At 37.6% G+C, this 22,924-nt stretch overlaps 1 protein-coding gene across 1 annotated transcript in view; it reads left to right on the top strand.

The window, feature by feature from the left end:
* Positions 1–22,924, top strand: part of XIRP2 (xin actin binding repeat containing 2) — a 433,022-nt gene that overhangs the window by 373,199 nt on the left and 36,899 nt on the right. Inside the window, exon 4 of the mRNA XM_007947184.2 lies at positions 4,125–4,262. Coding sequence (XP_007945375.2) covers positions 4,125–4,262 — 138 coding nt within the window. The remainder of the gene's footprint in view (positions 1–4,124; positions 4,263–22,924) is intronic.

The following is a 22,924-nucleotide window of genomic DNA, read 5'->3' as shown; positions in this document are numbered from 1 at the left end:
TGATGCTTTTGAGTTGTGGTGCTGGCGAAGAATGCTGAAAGTACCGTGAACTGCTAAAAGAACTAACAGATCTGTCCTGGAGGAAGTGCACCCAAAATGCTGCTTGGAAGCGAGAATGGCCAGACTTGGTCTCACCTATTTTGGTCATGTTGTCAGAAGGGACCATTCCTTGGAGAAGTATGTCATGCTTGGTAGGGTGGAGGGTCGATGAAAAGGGGGAGGCCTTCAACGAGATGGATTGACACGGTGGCTGTGATGATGGGCTCAAGTATAGCAGGGATCGTGGAGCTGGCGCAGGATCAGGCAGCGTTTCATTCTGCTGTGCATGGGGTTGCTATGAGTCAGAAATGACTCGACGGCACCTAACAACATCAACAACAAAGCCAAGTTAGGTTCCTCGTCTCTTCAGCCCAGTACTATTTTAGCTATATTCAGCTCTTTCCTCTAATACAAGAAAGCATTTCTAGCCCAACAAAATATCCTACTATTTGGTTTGATGCTAAATACATTCTGTGAGAAGGGAAGGCACATACATTTTCTCAGAGGAAATATAAAGATATTTAAAGAAATGCAAAATAACTGACTTGTTTGGTCAGTTGCCTCACATGCTTATTTAATTCTGAGGGGAAAAAAAACTGTGAAAACTGCTTGTGACTAAGTCATTGTCTACATGATTACCTTAAATAGTTTAAGTGCAAAAACTGGAAATCACTGATTTTGCCCCACACTGATCCAGTAATATTTCCATCACATGTAAATAGCTGACAATGATCAGCTTCTCCTTGTCCTAGACTCAGCCAGATGGCATTTGGTTGAACCTACATGAAAGTCATGACTATGAAATGGCAGCTGTCTGCAGAAGCCCCTGGAAGAGAGAGGAGAAGTAACCCCTGTTGAGGAATTAATTAAATGCCATATTCTATGCTGTGCAATTTTATTTATTTATTACAAAAAAAGAAAAAGGAAGAAAGAAAGAAATCTGTGAGGAAGATAATGTTATTTCCATTTTATAAAGATAGAAAACTGAGGTTCTCTGATCCTTGCCCAAGGTTTTTAAATGACAAAACTTGGATTAGAATCGCTGTCTGTCCAATCTCCCCAAAATTATGCTATTTCCATTTTACCTGATAGCCCAAGGACAGTACTTTGTAAAGGAAGTTGATGTTTATATTTTTACCTAGGTTCCCAAGCCTTGTTTCAGACCCACACAATAAGAAACACAGAATTAGAATAAGGATAAAAAGATTCAAAACCAAGTAATCTAAGATATGTGGTCATCTGTACATCCTTTGGGAGATGTAAACTGTTAATGCACTCAGTGGCTAACTGAAAGATTGGAGGTTCAAACCCACCCAGAGACACTTCAGACAGGCCTGGTGATCTACTTCTAAAAAATCAGTCATTGGAAACCCTACAAAACACAGTTCTACTCTGATACACATGAGTTGGAGTCCACTAGATAGCAACTGGTTGTCAGTTAGGATATTTAGAACATAGTGCTAAACAAGGCAAAATCATAGCTGTGTTCCCATCTGACCAAGGCAGAATCCCCCAGTGCATAGTCACAGACTGCCTGCCATATCACATATGCAAATCTTCATTTACTAATTGAGCTATAAATGTCACTACTAAACTACAGCTCATAGGGCCAGTCTCACTTGAGGCAGCAGCAACGGCATAAGTACTACACTGTTACCAAGTGTTAGAGGGGTAAGAACTGTACTACTATTAAATAGAATCAACTATATACATCTTTGCATGTGTTAAGTGGTCTGATTCTAAACCACAATGGTGGTAACCATCTGGTAACTGACAGGCAACCTGTCCATTATACAAACTGATTTTTCTCTTTTTTTTTGTGAAAGTGCACATGATAGGAATGTATCCAGTCTCTAGTGTAATACTGAGGGTTACCGGATAATTTGCATATAATTTGGGCACTGTTTTCAGCTGTTGAATTTGTTTACCAAAATCTAATTTCATTTGTACAATTTAATACTTACATACTGTCTATATATGATGTTTCCAGGAATGTCATTTATGTAAATTACATGTCAGGAAAGGGGCAAGAAATAACATGGCCTTAACTCACCCTTTCCTTTCTTTGGTCTGTCTTAAATTTCAAAAGTGATGCCATACTTTCTTGTGACCTTACCATGTATCAAATACAGTAATTAGCCAAGATTTACATTGGAAGTTTGTTATAGAATTATTAAGAATTATTAAGGTACTGTCTTCTCCCCTCTTACTATACCAAAACCAAACTCACTACCCTTGAGTCAGATCCGACTCATATCGACCCCTCCTTGGGTTTCCAAGGCGGTATCACTACGGAAGTAGATTGACCAACCTTCCTTTCAAGGAGTGGCTGGCAGGTTTGAACCACCAGCCTCTGGTTAGTAGTCAAATGCCTTAGGCACTACGCCACCAGATCCCCTCATCTTACTGTAGAACCAGTGAAAGATTTGATAGTCCCTGGTAGGAGGAAAGATTATGAACTTGGAAAAGCAACCATTTGAGTGTATGCTAGTAATTCAGATAACATGGATACTGTATTAATTCACTATATAATATTTTGAATATGAGAAACCCTCTGTTTGAGAAACAATATATTTGGTTAAAGATTCCAGGACCCCAAAAGGTTCAATGCCCATGATTTGGTAACCTCACTCATGGGCCACCAGTTACTCTCAGGTCTTAAGGCTTCCAAGGTTATATCAGGACTGGGTTGGACCTTAGGAGACCTGTTTTGGCAGGCTGGCACAGGGCCTGTCTGCTTGAGAGTTGTCATCCCATCTGGGCTTGAATATTCCCTGGGCTCTGGAGTATGCTAAATCATCAAAACCAAAGGTCCTGAGGTACTTTTGTACTTTTCAAGGGGGCATAAATCCAGATAGGATTCCTCATGTGTTTTTCAAGTTGCTCCCAGGGATACCTATCAAAATCAGTGTTCTCATGTGTAAAATGACAAGCTAGACTAGACCTGCTGTAACATTAAAGCCCCTTGTCTCTCACATGCCAGTGCTCAGAACTGAGTCCTGGGGTATGCCAATCCCAGAGTAGTATGCTCCTGTTTTTCTGCCTGTCCTTTGAGGTAAATAACTAGGACAGATAGATGTGGGTTCAAATTCCACTCACATCCTATCTATGAGGACTTAACAAGTTGCCTTACTTCTCAAAATCTCAATTTATTCATTTTCAAATGAGGATGATAAGTTTTCTCATCTCACAGAATATGGGGAAGTATTCAACGAGAGACATAAATATACACAAAATTACCTAGCACAATGCCTTAACTAGACGTTGTTACTGATCTTAATATTTTTATAACATCAGTTAATATTTTTATAACATCAGTAATAATAACATCTAGTTAAGGTATTGTGCTAGGTGATTTTGTGTGTATTTACGTACCTCTCATTTAATACCTCCCCATATTCTGTGATGTTAATATTTTTGCAAAACAGATGTTCTGAAGATCTTTATTTTGTTCATCCTTAATGATTTAAATACATTTTGGAATAAGCCAAAGTGATTTTAATAACTCTTCTTAACAAAGTGCTATCTGTATAGGTTATTTGGAATTTAATGACAACCTTAATTTGAGTTAAAATTGGATCTATTATTCTAATACCTACTACTCTGAGTATTATTATAGAAATACATTCTAATAGATCTAACTTATTATTGTAGGTATACATTCTAATTGGTCTGACCAAAGTTAACCAACTTCTAACCAAGGGGCAGTTCTACTCTGTCCTATAGGGTCACTGTGTGTCAGTATCAACACAATGGCAATGGGTTGGTTTGGTCTATAACAATACACAGAATTATGGGTATTAGAATAGAATCCAGATACAAAAATTTATCTGAGATAAGGAGAATTAATGCAATATTGTGATGATTTTTCTGACTTTATATCAAAAGGCTATTAATGATAAAACAACGTGAACAGGAGAGATTATTTTTATTAGAATTTTGGGTAAAAGCCTGATGAAAAACTGTGTATATTGATACTGCTTTGTAATACCAATCATAAAAAATATCTCCAATTTAAAAAGTTTGAGAACTCCAGCCCGAGCCAAATATAAAGCTGACTCTTCCTTTCTCTTCAATTACCTTAGATAATGGAGGAATCAGAAACATGCACTGTGCCTGGTGGTTTGGCCAGGATGAAGAGACAATTTGAGAAGGATGAAATTGCTTCTTCCAGCAATGCCTTTTCTCACTACCAACACCAGCACCAGAACAGATCTGAGCAGGTAATAATACTATGACTGATGGGTAAGTGACGTATGGTTGAAATGCTCTCATTTCATTGCCAAATGTAGAGATTCCACTTATTTGGTGGTATACTTATTTTCATTTCTCATTAGCACAAATTAAATTTTAAATGTTTTGGAAACCATCTTAAACCATATATGTGTACTAACTTACTTACTTGCAGCATTTTTCCACATTTCTAGGGAACCCTGCTACAATATTTTTCCTCTCGGCTTCACTGTTATACAAAAATTAAAATTAAATAGCTTAGACTAGTCAGCAGGTAAATAGAAATGTTGAGAACAATATTATATTGAATCTCAGCTTCTAGGTTATAATTCATAATGAACTATCAGCCAGTTGTTTGCATAGATGTTATAATTCATGATAAACTATTGGCTGCTTGTTTGCATAGATTAAATCTGAAGTATTATTCAGCTGTTTATTGAGAGGAGTTTTCTGTTTTCCCTGAACTCATCAAATATTTAATAGAAGAATTCAGATGCTACATAAAACTGCATAATGCAACTTCTAAATGTTATTTTCTATAAAAGAGGGTTTTTTTTTCATATTTCATTACTTCATTATCATATATCACCACTTATTTCATGGGATACAATTTTTGAATGTGAGAACCTAAGTAATAAAACTCATTAGACTGAGCTCAGCACTTTGAAAAATTGTTAATTGCACTGTAAATATGGGATTTAGGCCCATATTTTCTGAGAAGAAAGACATTGGAATATTGCTGAAAGCTGAAAGATAAAAGTGTAAGGAGAGATAAAAGTGGGTATGTTTTTATAAAAATCCCTAAGACATATAGAATGACCTAAGTTAGTAAAAGAACAAGGCAGCTGGAGAGAGAAGGTGAAGAAGAAGAATTAAAATTGGAACACATGAAATAATTCATTATAGCCTTTTTCCAGCATTTGTCTTAAAAGTGAAAAAATATGTAATATAAGTAGCTGAATAAGTTTCTGGCAAGATTTCTTTCTAATGCTCCCTACAGGAAATGTAATATAAATAAGAAATTAAGATTGAATGTACCTGTGATCTAAGATACTGTATAGATGTTGCAACATGGGAGTCATTAAGTGAATCAAGTACATATGTTTCTGTGTATGTTTATTTGAAAATTGTCAGCAATGCAAAATATATATTTCTAATAATTTAAATTAAAAACACCACATATAAATATCAATATTTTATTTACAGATTCTTTGCTTAGCAGGGAAACAGTGCAATAAAATGTAAGCATATTTGGACTCAAGATTTGAATTTAAACCCCACATCTTCCACTTACCAGCCGAAAGACATAGACCCAGGAATGGTTTCATGGGTGTAAGACCTGTGCAGTTGCACAAGGCCTTGTGCCTGGAAGTGCTTTTCATTTAGTTTATACTCTGCTGTCACCATCTTGAAATTCTTAAATTTTTAACTAGGGGTCCTACATTTTTATTTTAAACTGAGTCTAGCAAATTATGTAGGCCAAATTCATAAGCTAAATTCTAACCCCTTTTATGCCTCAGTTTCTGATCAGTAAAATGGGAAAATAGATGAGCCATTTGCCTAACTCATGGTGTTATTGTAGAGGTTTAATATCCCTGAGTGGTGTGAATAGTTAAGCGCTTTATTACTTCCTGAAAGCTTGACAGTCTAAAACCACCCAAAGGCACCTCAGAAGACAAAAGAATACTGCCAGGAAAACTTTATAGCATGATTCTATTCTGCACATATGGAGGTAACATGAATTGGAGTAGACTTGACAACTGCTAACAACATTAACATGGCAAAGTGCACTTTACATGAAAGTATCTCATGATCTATAAAATCTGATACATTTAAATTTTTTTTCTATTACAAAATTGACCCCAAAGTGGCTCACACCTAAGAAATATCATAGGCTCACAGAAATGCAGTCTTATGGGAAAGTTTGTCTTCAGAAAGTGTGATGTAAGCTGCAGTGGTATGCTGGAGGTGATTTGGATCAACTCTTCAAGTGTTAAATTTTCAAGCATTTGTGAGCCAGTTGACTCATATTAATAGCTTGAAATCAGCTGTGGTGGAAATATTTACACTAGGGGAATTAGTGGATACAACAAAGCAGGGTGGGAGGTTCCCCAGAAGAGAGGCAAAATGTAATTATCAAAGAAGAATTAATGAGTGTGAGTTCTGGTGGTGCAGTGATTAAGGCATTTGGCTGCTAACCAAAAGGTCAGTAGTGTGAACCCACCAGCAGCTCCACTAAAGAAATCTGGGGCAATCTCCCCTAAAGAAACTTTACCTTAGAAACTCTGTGGGGCACATCTACTCTGTCCTATAGGGTGGCTGTGAGTCAGAATTGACTCCGTAGCAGTGAGTTTTGGGAAAGCTTATAAAAATACAAAACCATATGTCCTCTCGAAGTCCTTATCAAATGTAGGTTATTATTATAAGAAACAACTATGTCTCTATGAATATATTGCAAAGAATAGGAATTCCAGATCATTTAACTGTGCATATTTGGAACTTGTACATAGACCAAGAGGCAGTCATTTGATCAGAACAAGGGGTGACTGCATGGTTTAAAATCAGAAAAGATGTGTGTTAAAGCTGTATCATTCCACTATATTTATTCAATCTGTATGCTAAGCAAATAATCCCAAGAAGCTGGACTACATGAAGAATGCAGCATCAGGATTAGTGAAACACTCATTGACAACCTGAGATATGCAGGTGACACAACCTTGCTTGCTGAAAGTAAAGAAGACTTGAAGCACTTACTGATGAAGTTCAAAGACAACAGCCTTTAATATGGATTGTACCTCAACATAAAGAAAACAAAAATGTTCACAATTGGACCATTAAGCAACATCTTGATAAATGGAGAAATTATTGAAGTTGTCAGGTATTTCATTTTACTTGGATCCACAATCAAAGCCCATGAAAGCAGCAGTCAAGAAATCAGATGTCGTATTACACTGTGAAAAATCTGCTGCAAAAGAGGTCTTTAAAGTGTTAAGGAGCAAAGATGTCACTTCAAAGACTAAGGTGCTCCTAACCCAAGCCATGGTATTTTTAATAGCCTCATGCATGTGAAAGCTGGAAAGTGAATAAAGAAGACCACAGAAGAGTGGAACATTTGAATTGTAGTGTTGGTGAAGAATATTGAATAAACCATGGACTGCTAGACAATAATCACATCTATTTGGAGGAAGTACAGTCAGAAAGCTCCTTAGAAGCAAGAATGGCCAAAACTTTGTCTCTTGTACTTTGGTCATGTTGTTGGAAGGGACCAGTCCCAGGGGAAGGATATTATGCTTGTTAAAGTAGAGGGTCAGCAAAAAAAAAGGGAGGAAGACCCTCAATGAGATAGACTGACACAGTCGCTGCAGCAATGGGCTCAAGCACAGCAAAAATTGTGAGTATGGCGCAGGACTGGGCAACGTTTCATTCTGTTGTTCATGGGGTTGCTATGAATTGGAACTGAGTGGATGGCACCTAACAACAAGTATGAATATGAACTATTAACTAATATGTGTGATAATACATAATAGCAAATCAAGCACCAGAAGTCTGAATATCTGCACAACTGTGGGAATGGACTAACTTTCTGGACCTTAGTTGCATTATCTATTTTTTGACATGTTAATAATACCTTATAATTCCACAAAGAATGAGTAAATCTAAGTCATAATGTGATGCAATATAAATCCAATATAAAGGAGACTTTTATAAAAATAAACTAATAAATACCATGTACTTAATGTTCACTATATGTAGAAGAAGGAGTCCTGGTGGCTAAACGGTTAGGCACTCAGCTGCTTACAAAAAGGTTGGCGGTTCTAAGCCACCAGCCACTCCACAGGGGAAAGATGTAGGGCCTTGGGACCCTATGGAGCAATTCTACTCTGTCCTATAAACAAACCAAAACCAAATACACTGCCGTAGAGTAGGACCTGACTCATAGCGACCCTGACTCATAGCAACCCCTCCTTGGGTTTCCATGACAGTATCACTACAGAAGTAGATTGCCCAACCTTCCTTCCAAGGAGTGGCTGGTGGGGTTGAATTGCCAGCCTTCTGGTTAGCAATCAAGTGTCTTAGGCACTAGGCCAGCATAGCTCTGTCCTATAGGTCACTGTAAATTGGAATTGACTCAACAGCAGGTTTTGTTTTGTTATTTGCATGAATCTATGGGAAAATGAGGAGCTCTGGTAGCATAGTGCCTAAGGCACTTGACTGCTAACCAGAAGGCTGGCAGTTCAAACCCAGCAGCCGCTCCTTGAAAGGAAGGTTGGTCAATCTATTTCCATAGTGACACTGCCTCGGAAACCCAAGGAGGGGTCGTTATGAGTCTGACCGACTCGATGGTACATAACAACAACAACATGGAATAATGAAAACAAATATCATTTGTTATCTTAAAAATTAAGTGAACTTTTACTGTATAATCTTTATTGGGAATTTTACATAAATGTCAAATTTGGTTTCAGAGGAACTATGTAAAAAAATTATAGGTCGTAGATATTCACTTGAACTTTTAACCTCTTTAAATACATTCTAAAAATCACTACTTTTATCAGCAGAGATTAAGAACAAAATGTTCTTAAATGTTCTGCTACTACAGACAGGTAGTTGATTCTGTCCCTAACTCAGCTTGGTATTTTGGTAGTATTTTCAGTCTCTTTTCTTACTGAACATACTTGAGATTTATCTTTCTGCTAAGTCTGTCCCTGACAAAAAATATTTATTTTGTTGATAAATTATACAAAACAAACAAACAAAAAAAAACACTGCCATGGAGTTGATTCTGACTCACAGCGACCCCCATTGTCTTTCCAAGGCTGTCAATCTTTATGGAAGTAGATTGCCTCATCTTTCTTCCACAAAGCAGCTGGTGGGTTTGAACCGCAGACCTTCTGGTTAGCAGCCAAGTGCCTTACCCACTACCCACTGAGCTGCCAGATCTCCTTGACATATAGCAATTAATATTAATTTTGAAATCAAGTTTAATCAGAGTTAAAAGAAAGAACATCTGTCCTGGATTTGTGACAATATTTAATATCACAATTAGTAGTAATTTCATAGGTATAGTAATTAACTCCAATATGCCTGTTTCCTTCCTAATGTATTGAAATCAGATATTTCAAGGTAATTAGCTGACTATTTGGTAAACATTTGTCTAGGAGATCAGGAATCGGGCTAAACAAATTTTGAAAATTAAGCTACCCTGAGGTTAAAGATGCCTTCTGTTTGCTGATAGCTCAGACTGTCTTACACCTACTGAAAAATAGGTTCTGAAAAAGAAGAAGGTAGACAAAATACAGTAGCATTTCTTTATACTAGACATTTTAAATTGTGCATGATGTTCCATGTATACATTCTAGACTGTATTATACTTATGTTTCTAACAGCACTATCACTGCTGCCCTATGAAATATCTTCATGTAAATTAGATACAAGAATTATTCTGGGTAGTCACAGTTTGGGCTGTGAGGACGTGAAAGTGGGGTCAGCTTCTTAAAAGAATGGGTCGGGCAACTTTATTATGTCACTCTAATAAGGAGCTCTGGTGGTGTAGTAGGTAAGGGATTTGACTGCTAACTAGATAGTCAGTGGTTCAAATCCACCAGCTGCTCCACGGAAGGAAGAGTGGGCAATCATTCCACTTCTGTAAAGATTTATAGCCTCTGAAACCCAATGGGGGTTATAGCCTCAGAAACCCAATGGGGGTTGCTATGAGTCAGAAACGGAAATGAATTGACGACATTAATTTTTTTTTTTTTTTAGTAAGCAGCATTGTTTTTAATATCACCCATTTAGATTTCACTTTTCAAAACAGCCATTTCTATTTCCTGTAGTGATGATTGAAATTCAACCCTCATTAAAGGGTTATACACACCCCATTTAGCGGGTCTCCTATTGATATTTAGGTTAGAAATATCACATCAGCATTGTTTCTGAATTTTCCATAGAATTGAGTTGTCAGAATTGTATGCCAATGAAAATCAGTAGGTTCTTAATGTTAGAATGGAAAAGACCACTTAAGAGGGATGTTTTTAATCTATCCATTATAGTCAGGGTCCAGTTTGGAAGAATGCTGTGCTACGAATAACCACCCCTTTATCCTGCAGAGCGTGTCTAGAAATATCCTAGAGCAGGTATTAGAATAAATGTTTTCTTGGTGTGAAATTGTCACCACCTCTTTTCTGAGTTCTTTTTCACTTTCCCACACTATCATTTCTGTTTCATTCTTTAGAAATTTCCTCCTCCTCCTCTTCCTTTACTTTACTTTTTAACAGCTTCATTAAGATATAATTTGCATACCATAAGATGCATCTGTTTTAGGTATATAATTCAATGGTTGTTTAGTATATTTACAGAGTTGTACAGCCATAATCACCATCTGATTTTAGAACATTTCCATCAGCCCCTAGTGATACCTTGTGCCCATGAGTAGTGTAAGACTTCCCTTCTTTGTGTCATATTTTCACACTCAGAGTTTGACTTTCACCTTCTTGTGTGAAATTAGTCTTCATTTACTTCATACCCATATTTATACAGTACTGAGAAGATCTTTGGGCATAAATTGTTAACTCCTGGAAAACACTTTCTTTCTGGAGTTGCTTTTTTCCTTCCTTTTAAGTGGCTTAAGTAGAGAAAAGCAGAAGGTTCACCAAACATTTTAGAAGTAGTTGGTGCAATACAGTGTTTAGGTAATTGCCTTCATGTGAAAATTGATGGGCTGATTCCATGTCAGGAGTCTAAAGTAGTCCTGACCTTCACCTCCTGTGGCCAACTCTGATGAAGACCTCTTGGGAGCTGCATGGTGGTACATAATTTTATGCATACATCTGCTGTTGCAAAATCCTGTTGTAAACAGCAATCAGTAGGATTATGTGAATTTGGAACAATCCCTGGACAATGTTAGGTCAACAGAAAACATTTTTGACAGCCTGTGATAGATATAATCTGGCATCTGTGTGTATTAGACTCTTTAAAGGTGACCCATAATTATGTTCTAGCAAACTAAAGATATTTTTATCAACTAACTGTCCATATCACAAGCATTTCCCATATAAGTACTTTACACCTTCCTTTAGCTTCCTGCCTCAGACATAATTTTTCAAGGTCACAGACCACTATTAAAAGCCCCAGCCTAACCTAGATCACCACCAAAATGCAAGTTCATTACTGTATCTTGTATTTTCTTTTAACTATATGCGTTATTTTTAAATTATTATTTTAATTTAAAGTAACCTCAATCTAAAGAGGCAGTCCAGATATTTAGGTCTGTAGGCTTCAGGAAACCCAAATGGCATAGAGGTTAAGCACTCAGCTACTAACTGAAAGATCAGTGGTTCAAACCTACCAGCTGCTCCGTGGGAGAAAGATGTGGCAATCCATTTCTGTAAAGATGTACAGCCTTAGAAATTCTACAGTGCAGTTCTACTCTGTTCTATTTCGGATCAACTCAAAGGCAATGGATAAGTGGGTGGGCTCCAGAATCAGATGGCCTGGATTTTATTCCCTTGAGTTAGCCACCTAATTTCTTCTGTAAAATGGGAACAAAGTAGTGAGTCTTTTTAAGAGTAAAATAAGATAGTCCCTGCAAAAAGGGTATGAGGCTGTGTTGTCTGACTTCCTCTGACTTCACAAGGAGGAGAGAGAATCTCCATTAGCATCAATAGCCCAAGGCTGATTCCTATGAAACAGAGGTCACACGTGCTGGCACCCTCCAACCTTCTTGCCAATTCTAACATCAACTGTCCCTCCCTTCGTGCTCACTACTTCTTCGATAATTTGTTTCAATGACCACACAGAACTCACAGATAATCCTCATAATTATGAGGTTTATTAGAGAAGTAACAGGTTACAATTCAGGTTCAGGAATGCTCAAGGTACAATTATTCAATCAGGCCAGCCTCTCCTTAGCCATGCCCATAAGCATTCCTCTCTTGGCTTTTGGCCTCTTGGCCTGGCCTCTTCCCTGCTTGGCCAGCAAGCCTCTTTCCCAAAGACTCTCAGCTTTCTCACTCCAGTGGGCCAGGAACCCACCACTCTGTCTTGTGCTGGTCTCTGCTGTCAGGGTCTGTTGCCAGGGTCTGCTACTTCTTTGTGTCACTCACTGTCTCAGCTGTGTTATAGCTCTCTCCCTCTCTCTGTCCCCTGGGTTGAGGAGTTCAGTGCAGGGATCTTGGATCCAAAGATTGAGCTCCACCCTTGGCTCTTTTTTCTTGATAGTAGTGAGATTCCCCCTTTCTACTTCTGGGCAGGGTCTTTTTAAGCCTAACGAGATGGAAAAACTGACCAATCCCTACAATAGGTTTCCTTATCCTTATTTTCATGGTCCCACTTCCACAAGAGTGCCATGGACCTTATTAACATTTTTAGCAAGCTATCTAATCCCATTAGTGGGCCACAACCACCTCACATTTACATAGCCCACCCAGTCATCGGGTGGGAGTCACAAAGACCATGGCTAGAAGAAAAATATTAAGTAATTCACTAAACTTACTCTCCATAAAGCTCTTAATATCATATCAGGCATATATTAATTGTTCAGTGAACACCAGTTATTATGGGAGTATTGCCACTAAAGCCAAGAAAATGTGTAATTGACTAGTAAATATTCTCAAGATAGACTGTGATTCATAAACATTTTATGGATATATAAAAGAACAAAGACTGCAGTGTTTTGTGCCTAAATCCTTAGCATTCTTTTTAGTTCTTTAACCCTGAGAGAAGAAACTCTGCTCACTTAGCAAGTAAGGCATTTGGCTGCTACCAAAAGATCAGTGATTCAAACTCACCAGCTGCTTCATAGGAGGAAGATGAGGTAACCTACTTCCATGAAGATTTACAGCCTTGGAAATCCAATGGGGATCTCTATGAGTTGGAACTGACTTGATGGCAGTGGGTTTAGTTCTGGTAGTTTAACCCTGGAAGACTGTTTGCCAGGAGTTCCATAGGTAATTAAGGATTGGTTTACAATTGACATACCTGTACAAACCTTTACCAAAGCTGTTATGGTATAGTCAGTCACTTTAGTGCAAATTTTAAAAAATTATAAAAATGTCTTCTTTTGAGGAAAAAAGTGCTTGACACTGACTCCAAGAATTGACAAAATGACCTGAACTTCTCCAAAAGCTGAGGAGAGGAAAATGCACAAAACACAATTTATCCAACTATTTCACACCCCTAGGACACCATTATGAATAAAAGTTTTTGTTTTTGTTTTTGTTTTTCAAAGCTGGAGCAAATTAATAGTATAACATTTGCTTTTGGAGACTGCTCTATTCACAGTATTGTGACAAGATATACTGAGAGGAAAATAATACAATTAACGTATGAATTGATACAGGAAGGAGAGAAAAGGTTGCACTGCTTGAATAAAAGAGGAAAAGAGAAACAGTTGAGAGTGTGTTGGTTTTTTGGTTTCTACATGTGTTGTGATCTCTCAGAATGTTTTAGTAGTTGTAAAGAACGAAAGAAAAATATTTATAACGTAAAAATATTACCTCATGACATTTTCTGGTTTGTGCAGTTGAAACAATAAAAATAAATAGAGAAAATGCTAGTTCAACATACAATTCAATTATGTAAAAATACAGTTCCATATTTGCCAGAGATTGTTGGTTCAGTGGCAGAACCTGGGCAGACCCAGGTTCGATTCCCAGCCCATGTACCTCATGCACAGCCACCACCCATCTGTCAGTGGAGGCCTGTGTGCTGCTATGATGCTAAACAGGTTTCAGCAGAGTTTCCAGCCTAAGGCAGACTAGGAAGACTAAGATAGACTAGGAAGAAGATGTGGTTACCTACTTTTAAAAACAGCCAGTGAAAATCCTATGGATCATGATGGTCCAATCCACACTGATCGTGGAGATGGCACAGGACCAGGCAGTGTTTTGTTCCATTGTGCATGGGGTTGCTATGAGTCCTAGGCCAACTGCACAGCAGCTAATAACATTTGCCAGAGAGCTGTTTCTATTCATATGACACATGCAACCTTTTTTGAGATAGGCTAAGACAGCACTTACACATCCCACTGTTCCAGTGATCATGGCAGGTTCCAATGTGTAAATAAGAACAGAAATGTGTAAATAAGAACATGTGTAAATAAGAACAGAAATGGCACAAAGCTTATCCTCAGGAGGTTTGTAAGTAAGATCTAAGTATTAAAATCATAATATCCATAAGTCTACAACGATGACCAGCTAATAGTACTATTATTCAAATTTATGCACCAACCAATAAAGACAAAGGTGAAAAAATTGAATATTATTACCAACTTCTACAGTCTGAAATTGACCAAACATGCAATCAAGATGTGTTGATAATTATTTGTGATTGGAATGCTTAAGTTGGAAACAAAGACAATCATCTGTGGTTAGAAAATATGGCCTTGGTGATGGAAATAACACTGGAAATCACATGATAAATAGTTTTGGAAGACCAATGACTTATGCATTACAAATGCCTTTTTTCAACAACATAAACAGCAGCTATGCACCTGTACCTCACCAGATGGAATGCATAGGAATCAGACTGACTACATTTGTGGAAAGAGGCAATGGAGAAACTCAATATATTCAGTCAAAACAAGGCCAGGAGCTGACTACAGAACAGACCATCAATTGTTTATATGTGAGATTAAGTTGAAGCTGAAGAAAATTTAAACAAGTACACAAGAGACAAAATATAACCTTCTCTATATCCCACCTGAATTTAGAGAACATATGAAGAATAGATTTGACTCATTGAACACCAATGACCAAAAAACAGATGAGTTGTGGGATGGCATCATACATGAAGAAAGCAAAAGGTTATTAAAAAGGCAGGAAAGGAAGAAAAGATCAAAATATTTGTCAGAAGAGACTGAAACTTAATATTGAACAGAGAGTAGCTAAAGAAAATGGAAGAAATTATAAGATAAAAGGGCTGAACTGAAGATTTCAAAGAGCAGCTCAAGAACACAAAGTAAATTATTATAATGACATGTGCAAATATCTGGAATTAGACAACCAAGTAGGAATAACATGGCATTTCTCAAGCTGAAAATGAGTGAAGGAAAAATTCAGCAGCGAGTTGTAATATTGAATGATTCTATCAGTGAAATGTTGAGTGATGCAGGAAGCATCAAAAGAAGATGGAAGGAATGCACCGTCACTGTATCAAAAAGAATTGGTTAATGTTCAACTATTTCAGGAGGTGGCACATGATCAAGAACCGACGATAGTGAAAGAAGACATCAAAGCTGCACTGAAGGAAACAAAGCTCCAGGAACTGACAGAATACCCATTAAGATGTTCCAACAACTGGATGCAGTGCTGGAGGCACTTACTTGTTTATGCCAAGTAATTTGGAAGACAGCTCCCTGGCCAACAGACTGGAAGAGACAAGTATTTATGCCCATTCCAAAGAAAGGTTTTCCAACAGAATGGAGAAATTATTGAACAATATCATTAATACCACATACGAGTAAAATTTTGCTGAAGATGTTAAAAAATGGTTGCAGCAGTATATTGACAGGGAACTTCCAGAAATTCAAGCTGGATTCAGAAGAGGACATAGAACAAGGGATACTATTGCTGATGTCAGATGGATGTTGATTGAAAACAAAGAATACCAGAAAGATATTTACCTATGTTTTATTGACTATGCAAAGGCATTCAATTGTGTGGATCCTAACAAATTATGGATAACATTATGAAGAATGGGAATTCCAGAACAGTTAATTGTGTGATGAGGAAACTGTACATAGACCAAGAAGCTGTGGTTTGAACAGAAAAAGGGGATACTTCATGGTTAAAAATCAGGAAGGGTGTGCGTCACCCTTGCACAAGGTTGCATCTTTTCACCATACTTACTCAATCTGTATGCTGATCAAATAATCCAAGAAGTTGGACCATATGAGGAAGGGTGAAGCATTAGAGTTGGTGGAAGATGCATTAACAACCTGCAATATGCAGATGACACAACCTTGCTTGCTGAAAGTGAAGATGACTTGAAGCACTTACTAATGAAGATCAAAGACTACAGTCTTCAGTGTAGAGTAACACTTCAACATAAAGAAAACAAAAATCCTCACAACTGGAGCAATAAGCAACATCACAATAAATGGAGAAAAGATTGAGGTTGTCAATTATTTCCATTTTACATGGATCCACAGTCGACACCTATGGAAGCAGCAGTCAAGAAATCAGATGTCATATTGCATTGGGAAAATCTGCTGCAAAAGTCCTCTAAAATGTTGAAGAACAAAGATGTCACTTTGAAGACTAAGGTTCACCTAACCCAAACCATGGTATTTTCAATCACCTCATATGCATGTGAAAACTGGATAATGAATAAGGAAGACTGAAGAAGAGTTGATGCCTTTGAATTTTGGTGTTGGTGAAGTATACTGAAAATAACTTGGGCTTCCAGAGGAGCAAACAAATCTGTCCTGGAAGAAGTGCAGCTGGAATGCTCCTTGGAAGGGAAAATGACCAGACTTCGTCTCACCTACTTTGGTTATGTTGTCAGAGGGGATCAATTCATGGAGAAAATATCATGCTTGATTAAGTAGGGGTTCAGCAAAAAAGGGGAAGACTCTCAACAAGATGGATTGACATAGTGGCTTTGATGATGGGTTCAGTCATAACAAAGATTATTAGGATGGTGCAGGACCCAGCAGTGTTTCGATCTGTTGTACCTAGGGTTGCTATAACTTGGAACCAGCCTGATGGCACTTAACAACAATAACAATTATGTAGGGATACATAACTAGAATGGAGCAAAACTAAGACACACATCCAGGCTGTGAAACTCCATAGTCTGTGCCCTTAGCCTCTTCTTCTGCAGAAAAATTCATTTAAGGAGTGAATGGGGGGAGAAACAGAAGCTGAATTCTTTAGGGATGTTGGGAGCTGACACCGCCTGCATAGAGAAAGAATTAAGACTCAGGACATCAGTTCAGAGGAGACCTTCTAGATAGGTCAGATTATGCCACATTTTGCCTCACAGTGGTTCTCTCCTAATTCCCATAAAATTCAGTGAAGTTCATAGGCTTCCCACTTAATGGAATCAATATGGACACCCTGGGCAATTCAGGCTTATGCATCAATTTGTTTGCATCAGTTGTCCTTTTTTATTGATCAAATTAAATAACCCACCATCAAATTTCTTCATTTCATAACATACATACATGTAGGCCATCAGTTTATGCCTCTGTCAGCTATATTAATGACTTTACAAGAAAGCTCAAGTGCTGTGACTAAAGCATTCAGCTGCTATCCAAAAGTTTGACAGTTCAAACCCACCAATCATTCCATGGGAGAAAGATGAGACAGTCTACTTTGGTAGAGATTTACAGCCTCAGAAACCCCATGGGGCAGTTCTACTTTGTTCTACAGGGTTACCATGAGTCAGAATTGACTCAATGGCAAGGGGTCTGGATTTGGTTTTCACCAACCAGACCCAACTACAGAGAAAACAAAAGCAAAAAACACAAACAAAATCATGAGAATTTGTCCATCTCCAAATGCAAGGTAGAAAGCCCTCTCTACAACCCTGACAAACCCCTGAATCTTTCTCTGTCTCCATAAAGGCCAGCATGAGCCTGGTCTCTCTCTAAAACAACACTCCTCACTAAACCCCTACTACCTGCCTCTACTCCAGACTTCTGATTATCTTGCAAGAACAGGGGTGAGGCATTCAATGAGTCCCCCATCTGCTGGTTTCTACTCACTTTGAGCCTCCAGCTAGAAATCTATAGTCTATAGCACGTCATCTCGTCCTCCCATCCTGATTGGATAGGATTTAGAATCAAATCACCCAATATGTAAGGTTGGGACCTGGACTCTCCTTGGGAGCACTGGTCATCTAAACATTCAGTGACGTGGTCCTCATCTTCACAATCACTGGAATTACCCAGGCATCCAGGTAATTCTGATTTAATTGCTCTGGCAAGTGGTCCAGGGATCAGGGAATTCTATAGGTCTCAAGGTGAGTCTAATGAACATTAAAGAACAGGACAGTGCAAACCTGAGCCAGAATTTATTATAGCCCATAGATGACCACTCCCTCTTAGTTTCAGACCTGAAGCTTGTCATCAGCCCACCCATTCTGTCCTCTCCCTGGTAAAGGGCCCTTTTGCTTATATGATATTTCTCTTGAGATGCCTAGTGCTTTCAAAGAACAGAACAGATACTATGGAGAATGCAGAGAAAGCAAGGGCTTAAATAACTCATGGTGAAGATAATATACAATCAGCTCAACAACCAGTTTACTCATGCTTCAGACCTGGTTAACTCCTTTCCTAATGGCATATAGTATTGAAATTGTGGAGATAGATAGACAGACAGACATACATAGATACATATAAAAGTTCTGGTGGCATTGTGGATAAGGCAATGGGCTGAACCAAAAGTTCAGCAATTTGAACCCACCAGCCACTCCACAGAAGAAAGATGAGGCATTTTGCTTCTGTAAAGATTGGAAACACTATGGGGGTTACTAGGAGCTCTGGTGGCCTAATGCTTAAGGCACTTGACTGCTAACCAGAAGGCTGGTGGTTCAAACCCACAAGCCACTCCTTGGAAGGAAGTTTGGGCAATCTACTTCCATAGTGATACTGCCTTAGAAACCCAAGAAGGGGTCACTATGAGTTGGGTCTGACTTGACAGCACATAAAAACAACAACAACATGGGGGTCACTATGAGTTGGAATTGACTCAATGGCAGGCAGTGAGTTATACATACACAGACACACACACACACACAAAGATATATTAGAATATAAAATATGCTAAATAAATAGAAAATAAATAAACTAATTAAAGATATATTAAAAAACCAAACTCATTGCCATCGAGTCAATTCTGACTCATAGTGACCACCTTTGGATTGCCAAGGCTGTAAATGTTCACAGAAGCAGACTGCCTCATCTTTCTTCCTCAGAGTGGCTACTGGGTTTGGACCACTGACCTTTGGGTTAGCAGCCAAATTCCTTAACCATTGCACCACCACAGCTCCTTGAAGATATATTAGAACATTAAAACTAAAATAAACAATTGGAACAATATAAATAAACTAAGTTAATAAACTTAATAAGTTAATTTGGGCCAAAATTATACCATTAATTCATTAAAACTGATACTTAACTCCATATTAATAATTGCAATCTTCCACTTTAAATATAATGAATTCCATGAGATTTGTAATCTATATACCTAATATCTCTTAAGTCTGTATCTTTGGTATTTCTATAGAAATAATATTGTTTTTGAAAAACACAGGACTTCATTTAGTTGAAAAATGGTAAACTTCATTAAATAACATAACAAACATGTTCACAGCCATTTGTCTATTTACATAACTAAACCAATGTGTGGTCTTCCCCTGGGATACAAGGTGTTTCCATAAAATATATAAGACTGTCTTCCAGAATCCACTAACATCAATCACATTATTTTATAGCTATACACTATAACTCTCAACCTCTTCTGTGCCCAAATGAAACTGATGGTAATTGCTGTCTGCTGAGGCGTGACTGTAAAATCTCAGTCATGGTCCCTTTGCAACTTCCAATTTCTGCTGCCTTCTGTAGAATCCATCGGTATATGAGTTATCCTGCAAGTGCTTAAAGGGAGTTTGTCCTCCCTCTCCTGTGGAAACCCTATAGTCATGTCAGTGTGTAGTTATAAGAGGACACTCCTTTCAACCCCACCCCACAATCTCAAGATACAGGCAAAATGTTTCCCCGAGCTTCTTGTGGAAACTGTATCTTCTTTTTTTTTTAAATTGTGATTTGGGTGAAAGTTTACAGAGCAAATTCACTTTCCATACAGCAGTTCACACACACGTTGTCTCCTGACATTACTCATGTGTCTCATGACATTACCCTATGCCCATTCCTCCATGCATTCCTGCCCCCTGAACTGTCTCCCTATACATAAACAGCCCCTCTTTCTCCCATGATTGTTCTCTCCAAGGAGGGTATCTACCTCATGTACATCTTCCACTCATATGCCTGTCTTTTGTTTGGCTGGAAGCCAAACTATATCTTCTTGGTGAAATAGTGCAGTATGTACAGTGTATGCAATCAGCCTGGATTTCTTGACTGTTCTAAGAAAAACTAAATGGACCAATCTGTCTAGTTACATGGAGAGTTTAGAAAAAGTAACTCCTGTTGGGTACTCTGGCAATGTCTCTCAAAAAATCATGTCCTGAGTGGATTGTATCAATGCCCATAAGTAAAAAAGCACTGCAAGCATAGAATCAAGTGTTTTTTAAAAATACTGTATTAGTTGCTTTTCTATATTCATCTTACTTTTTCTCCAAAATAAAATTTGTAGTAGCAATGTTAACCCCAATTATTGGAGTACCACTAGCATAGCTTCTCTTCTTCCTAATGGTGCTATGGGTCTTCTGTTTCTGTAAATCTATTTGTTCATAGAGAACGTATTTTCAATTTAATTTACAATAGACAAGTGCACTAATGGAAACAAGGAACCCAAGGAGTAAAGGGGAGAGTGCTGACACACTGCAACCAACGTCATGGAACAATTTGTGTATGAATTATTGATTGGAAAACTAATTTGATATGTCAACTTTCACCTAAAGCAAAATAAAACTTTTTTTTTAAGGTGAGTGTATTTACAGATATATCCTTCAGACCTTTCAAATAAACTGTTTTGGGATTGCTTTAGGAAAAACGAAAGTTGTCCTTATCACAGGCACCCAAGTTTTTGATAAAATGACATCTGGACCCTTTCATCAAAGACACAAGATTCTAAGAGAGAGGTTTCAGTTTCTGTCATCTCTGCTTGGACAGGTGCTCTTGAAAACTATTTGGTAATGATGATGATAATGTACATTTCAGTTATTGTCACATAATGGATTTTGTTATCCTCTTTTGTGGGGAGGGTGGAAATTTGAAGAAAAGATGGAACACACACAAAAAAAAACACATTTGTGTAGTCTTTTCTTCAATCTGAAATTTCTTACTTGTTTAGAAATATAAATGTGTTTTTTATATAATTCCATTTAACAGGATTCTCAAATACATAGATAATGCTTGCTAATTCACCAATTAAATAGACTTTTAAAAGATGTTATAATGGGACAAGAAGCTAGAGAATTTTATGTTCTTGGATTTTGCTAATTTCTAACGAGAAAGGAAAATTGTAACAAAAGAAACCATTAACATTATAAAATCATTATGCTTGTTGAAGTTAGTGAAATCTGCCAAACATTTTTTACACACAGTTACTTTTATGAGAATGGGTGTTTTCTGTAAGCATTTGACATCTGAGGATACTATTAGCTCTTTCTGCTTCTTTTGAGTCTGTATTTCTTAAAATAAATCTATCCCAATGGGTCTTTGAAAATGTTTGGAGTCAAGCTTATCTACTCTTATGCATGTTCACTTATTTATTAATTTGTATAATTAAAAACAAATTAACATGCAAAATAAGAACACAAGGCCTGAGAAAAGTTGGAAGCATTAGAGGTTTGATCTTTGTCACCATTTGATAGCAGACATAATGTTTTGAAAATTCTTTATTTTTTCCAACATCTTTCTTAATGTCAGATTCACAGAACAAAGTAAGATTACAACTTCTAACAGCTTTTTCTTAGGTTTGCTGTTTATCCTCCTCTGTTTTGAGCAGTCTGCATAAGCATGGTCAGGAACAAGTTCTTGCCCATCTCTTGTCCATCTGGTGGCTACTTCATTGCCAATGCTAGTGGGAAGATAACTAAAATTTACTGCCATGGAGTCAGATCTGACTCATACTGACCCCTCCTTGGGTTTCGGAGGCAGTATCACTACAGAAGTAGATTGCCCAACTTTCCTTCCAAGGAGTGGCTGGTGGGTTTGAACCACCAGCCTTCTGGTTAGCAGTCAAATGCCTTAGGCACTACACCACCAGAGCTCTGCCCATTAAATACCATCCACTAGATACATACCAACAGGGGGAGCCATGAACTCAATCAATCTTTCTCATTCTCCTGTAAATACCACTGCCCTCCAGAGACATCAGTACATTGTGGTATAAAATTTAAACTGTATTCCTTGTTTCAGAGTACAAATTAAAATAAAAGGATGCTGCAATTCATATTGTATATGAAGTGTTTAGAAACACTTTGAGGAGTCTGAGAGCTTAAGTGAAGTCAGAATTTTAGGCTGAGGTGCAATTTGTAAGCTTTTGAAAATTGTGTATCATCTTCCTAAAAATATAAACTCATAAAGCTCCCTCAAAATACTACTGTATTTTACTTTGTGTTATTATTTTTTGGCACAGGAACAAAACATTTTGTTTTCCCTACTTTCCTCATTTTTTTTTCTAGATCTTCCACTGCTACATAGGGTATTATAATTATGAGAAAGTACCATTAAATCTCAGTACAGAAAACAAAAATAGAAAAGCAAGAATTTGAGATCAGAGAGTGTGAAAAAATATGGACTAGAGAACTGTACTTCCAAAACTTTTTTCTCCCCCTTTGTCAGGATCAAATGGCAAATCTGTTAATTTCCTCCTATGAGAATAGTGTTGAGACAGACAATATCATTTCACACAAAATGTGGGTTAAATTACTTAAGTAGAATGGTCATGGGCTCTGTGTTTGTCTTTGAAGCAAGCTACAATCTCTTCTTAGAACTTTGAAATGTGCGATAAATTATTTACCC

The sequence above is a fragment of the Orycteropus afer genome, unplaced genomic scaffold (genome assembly GCF_000298275.1).
Source record: "Orycteropus afer afer isolate SDZICR_OR568_19922 unplaced genomic scaffold, OryAfe1.0 scaffold00001, whole genome shotgun sequence".
NCBI lineage: Eukaryota > Metazoa > Chordata > Mammalia > Tubulidentata > Orycteropodidae > Orycteropus > Orycteropus afer.
The sequence above is the reverse complement of the archived record's forward strand: the minus strand, read 5'-3'. Positions and strand labels throughout refer to the sequence as shown.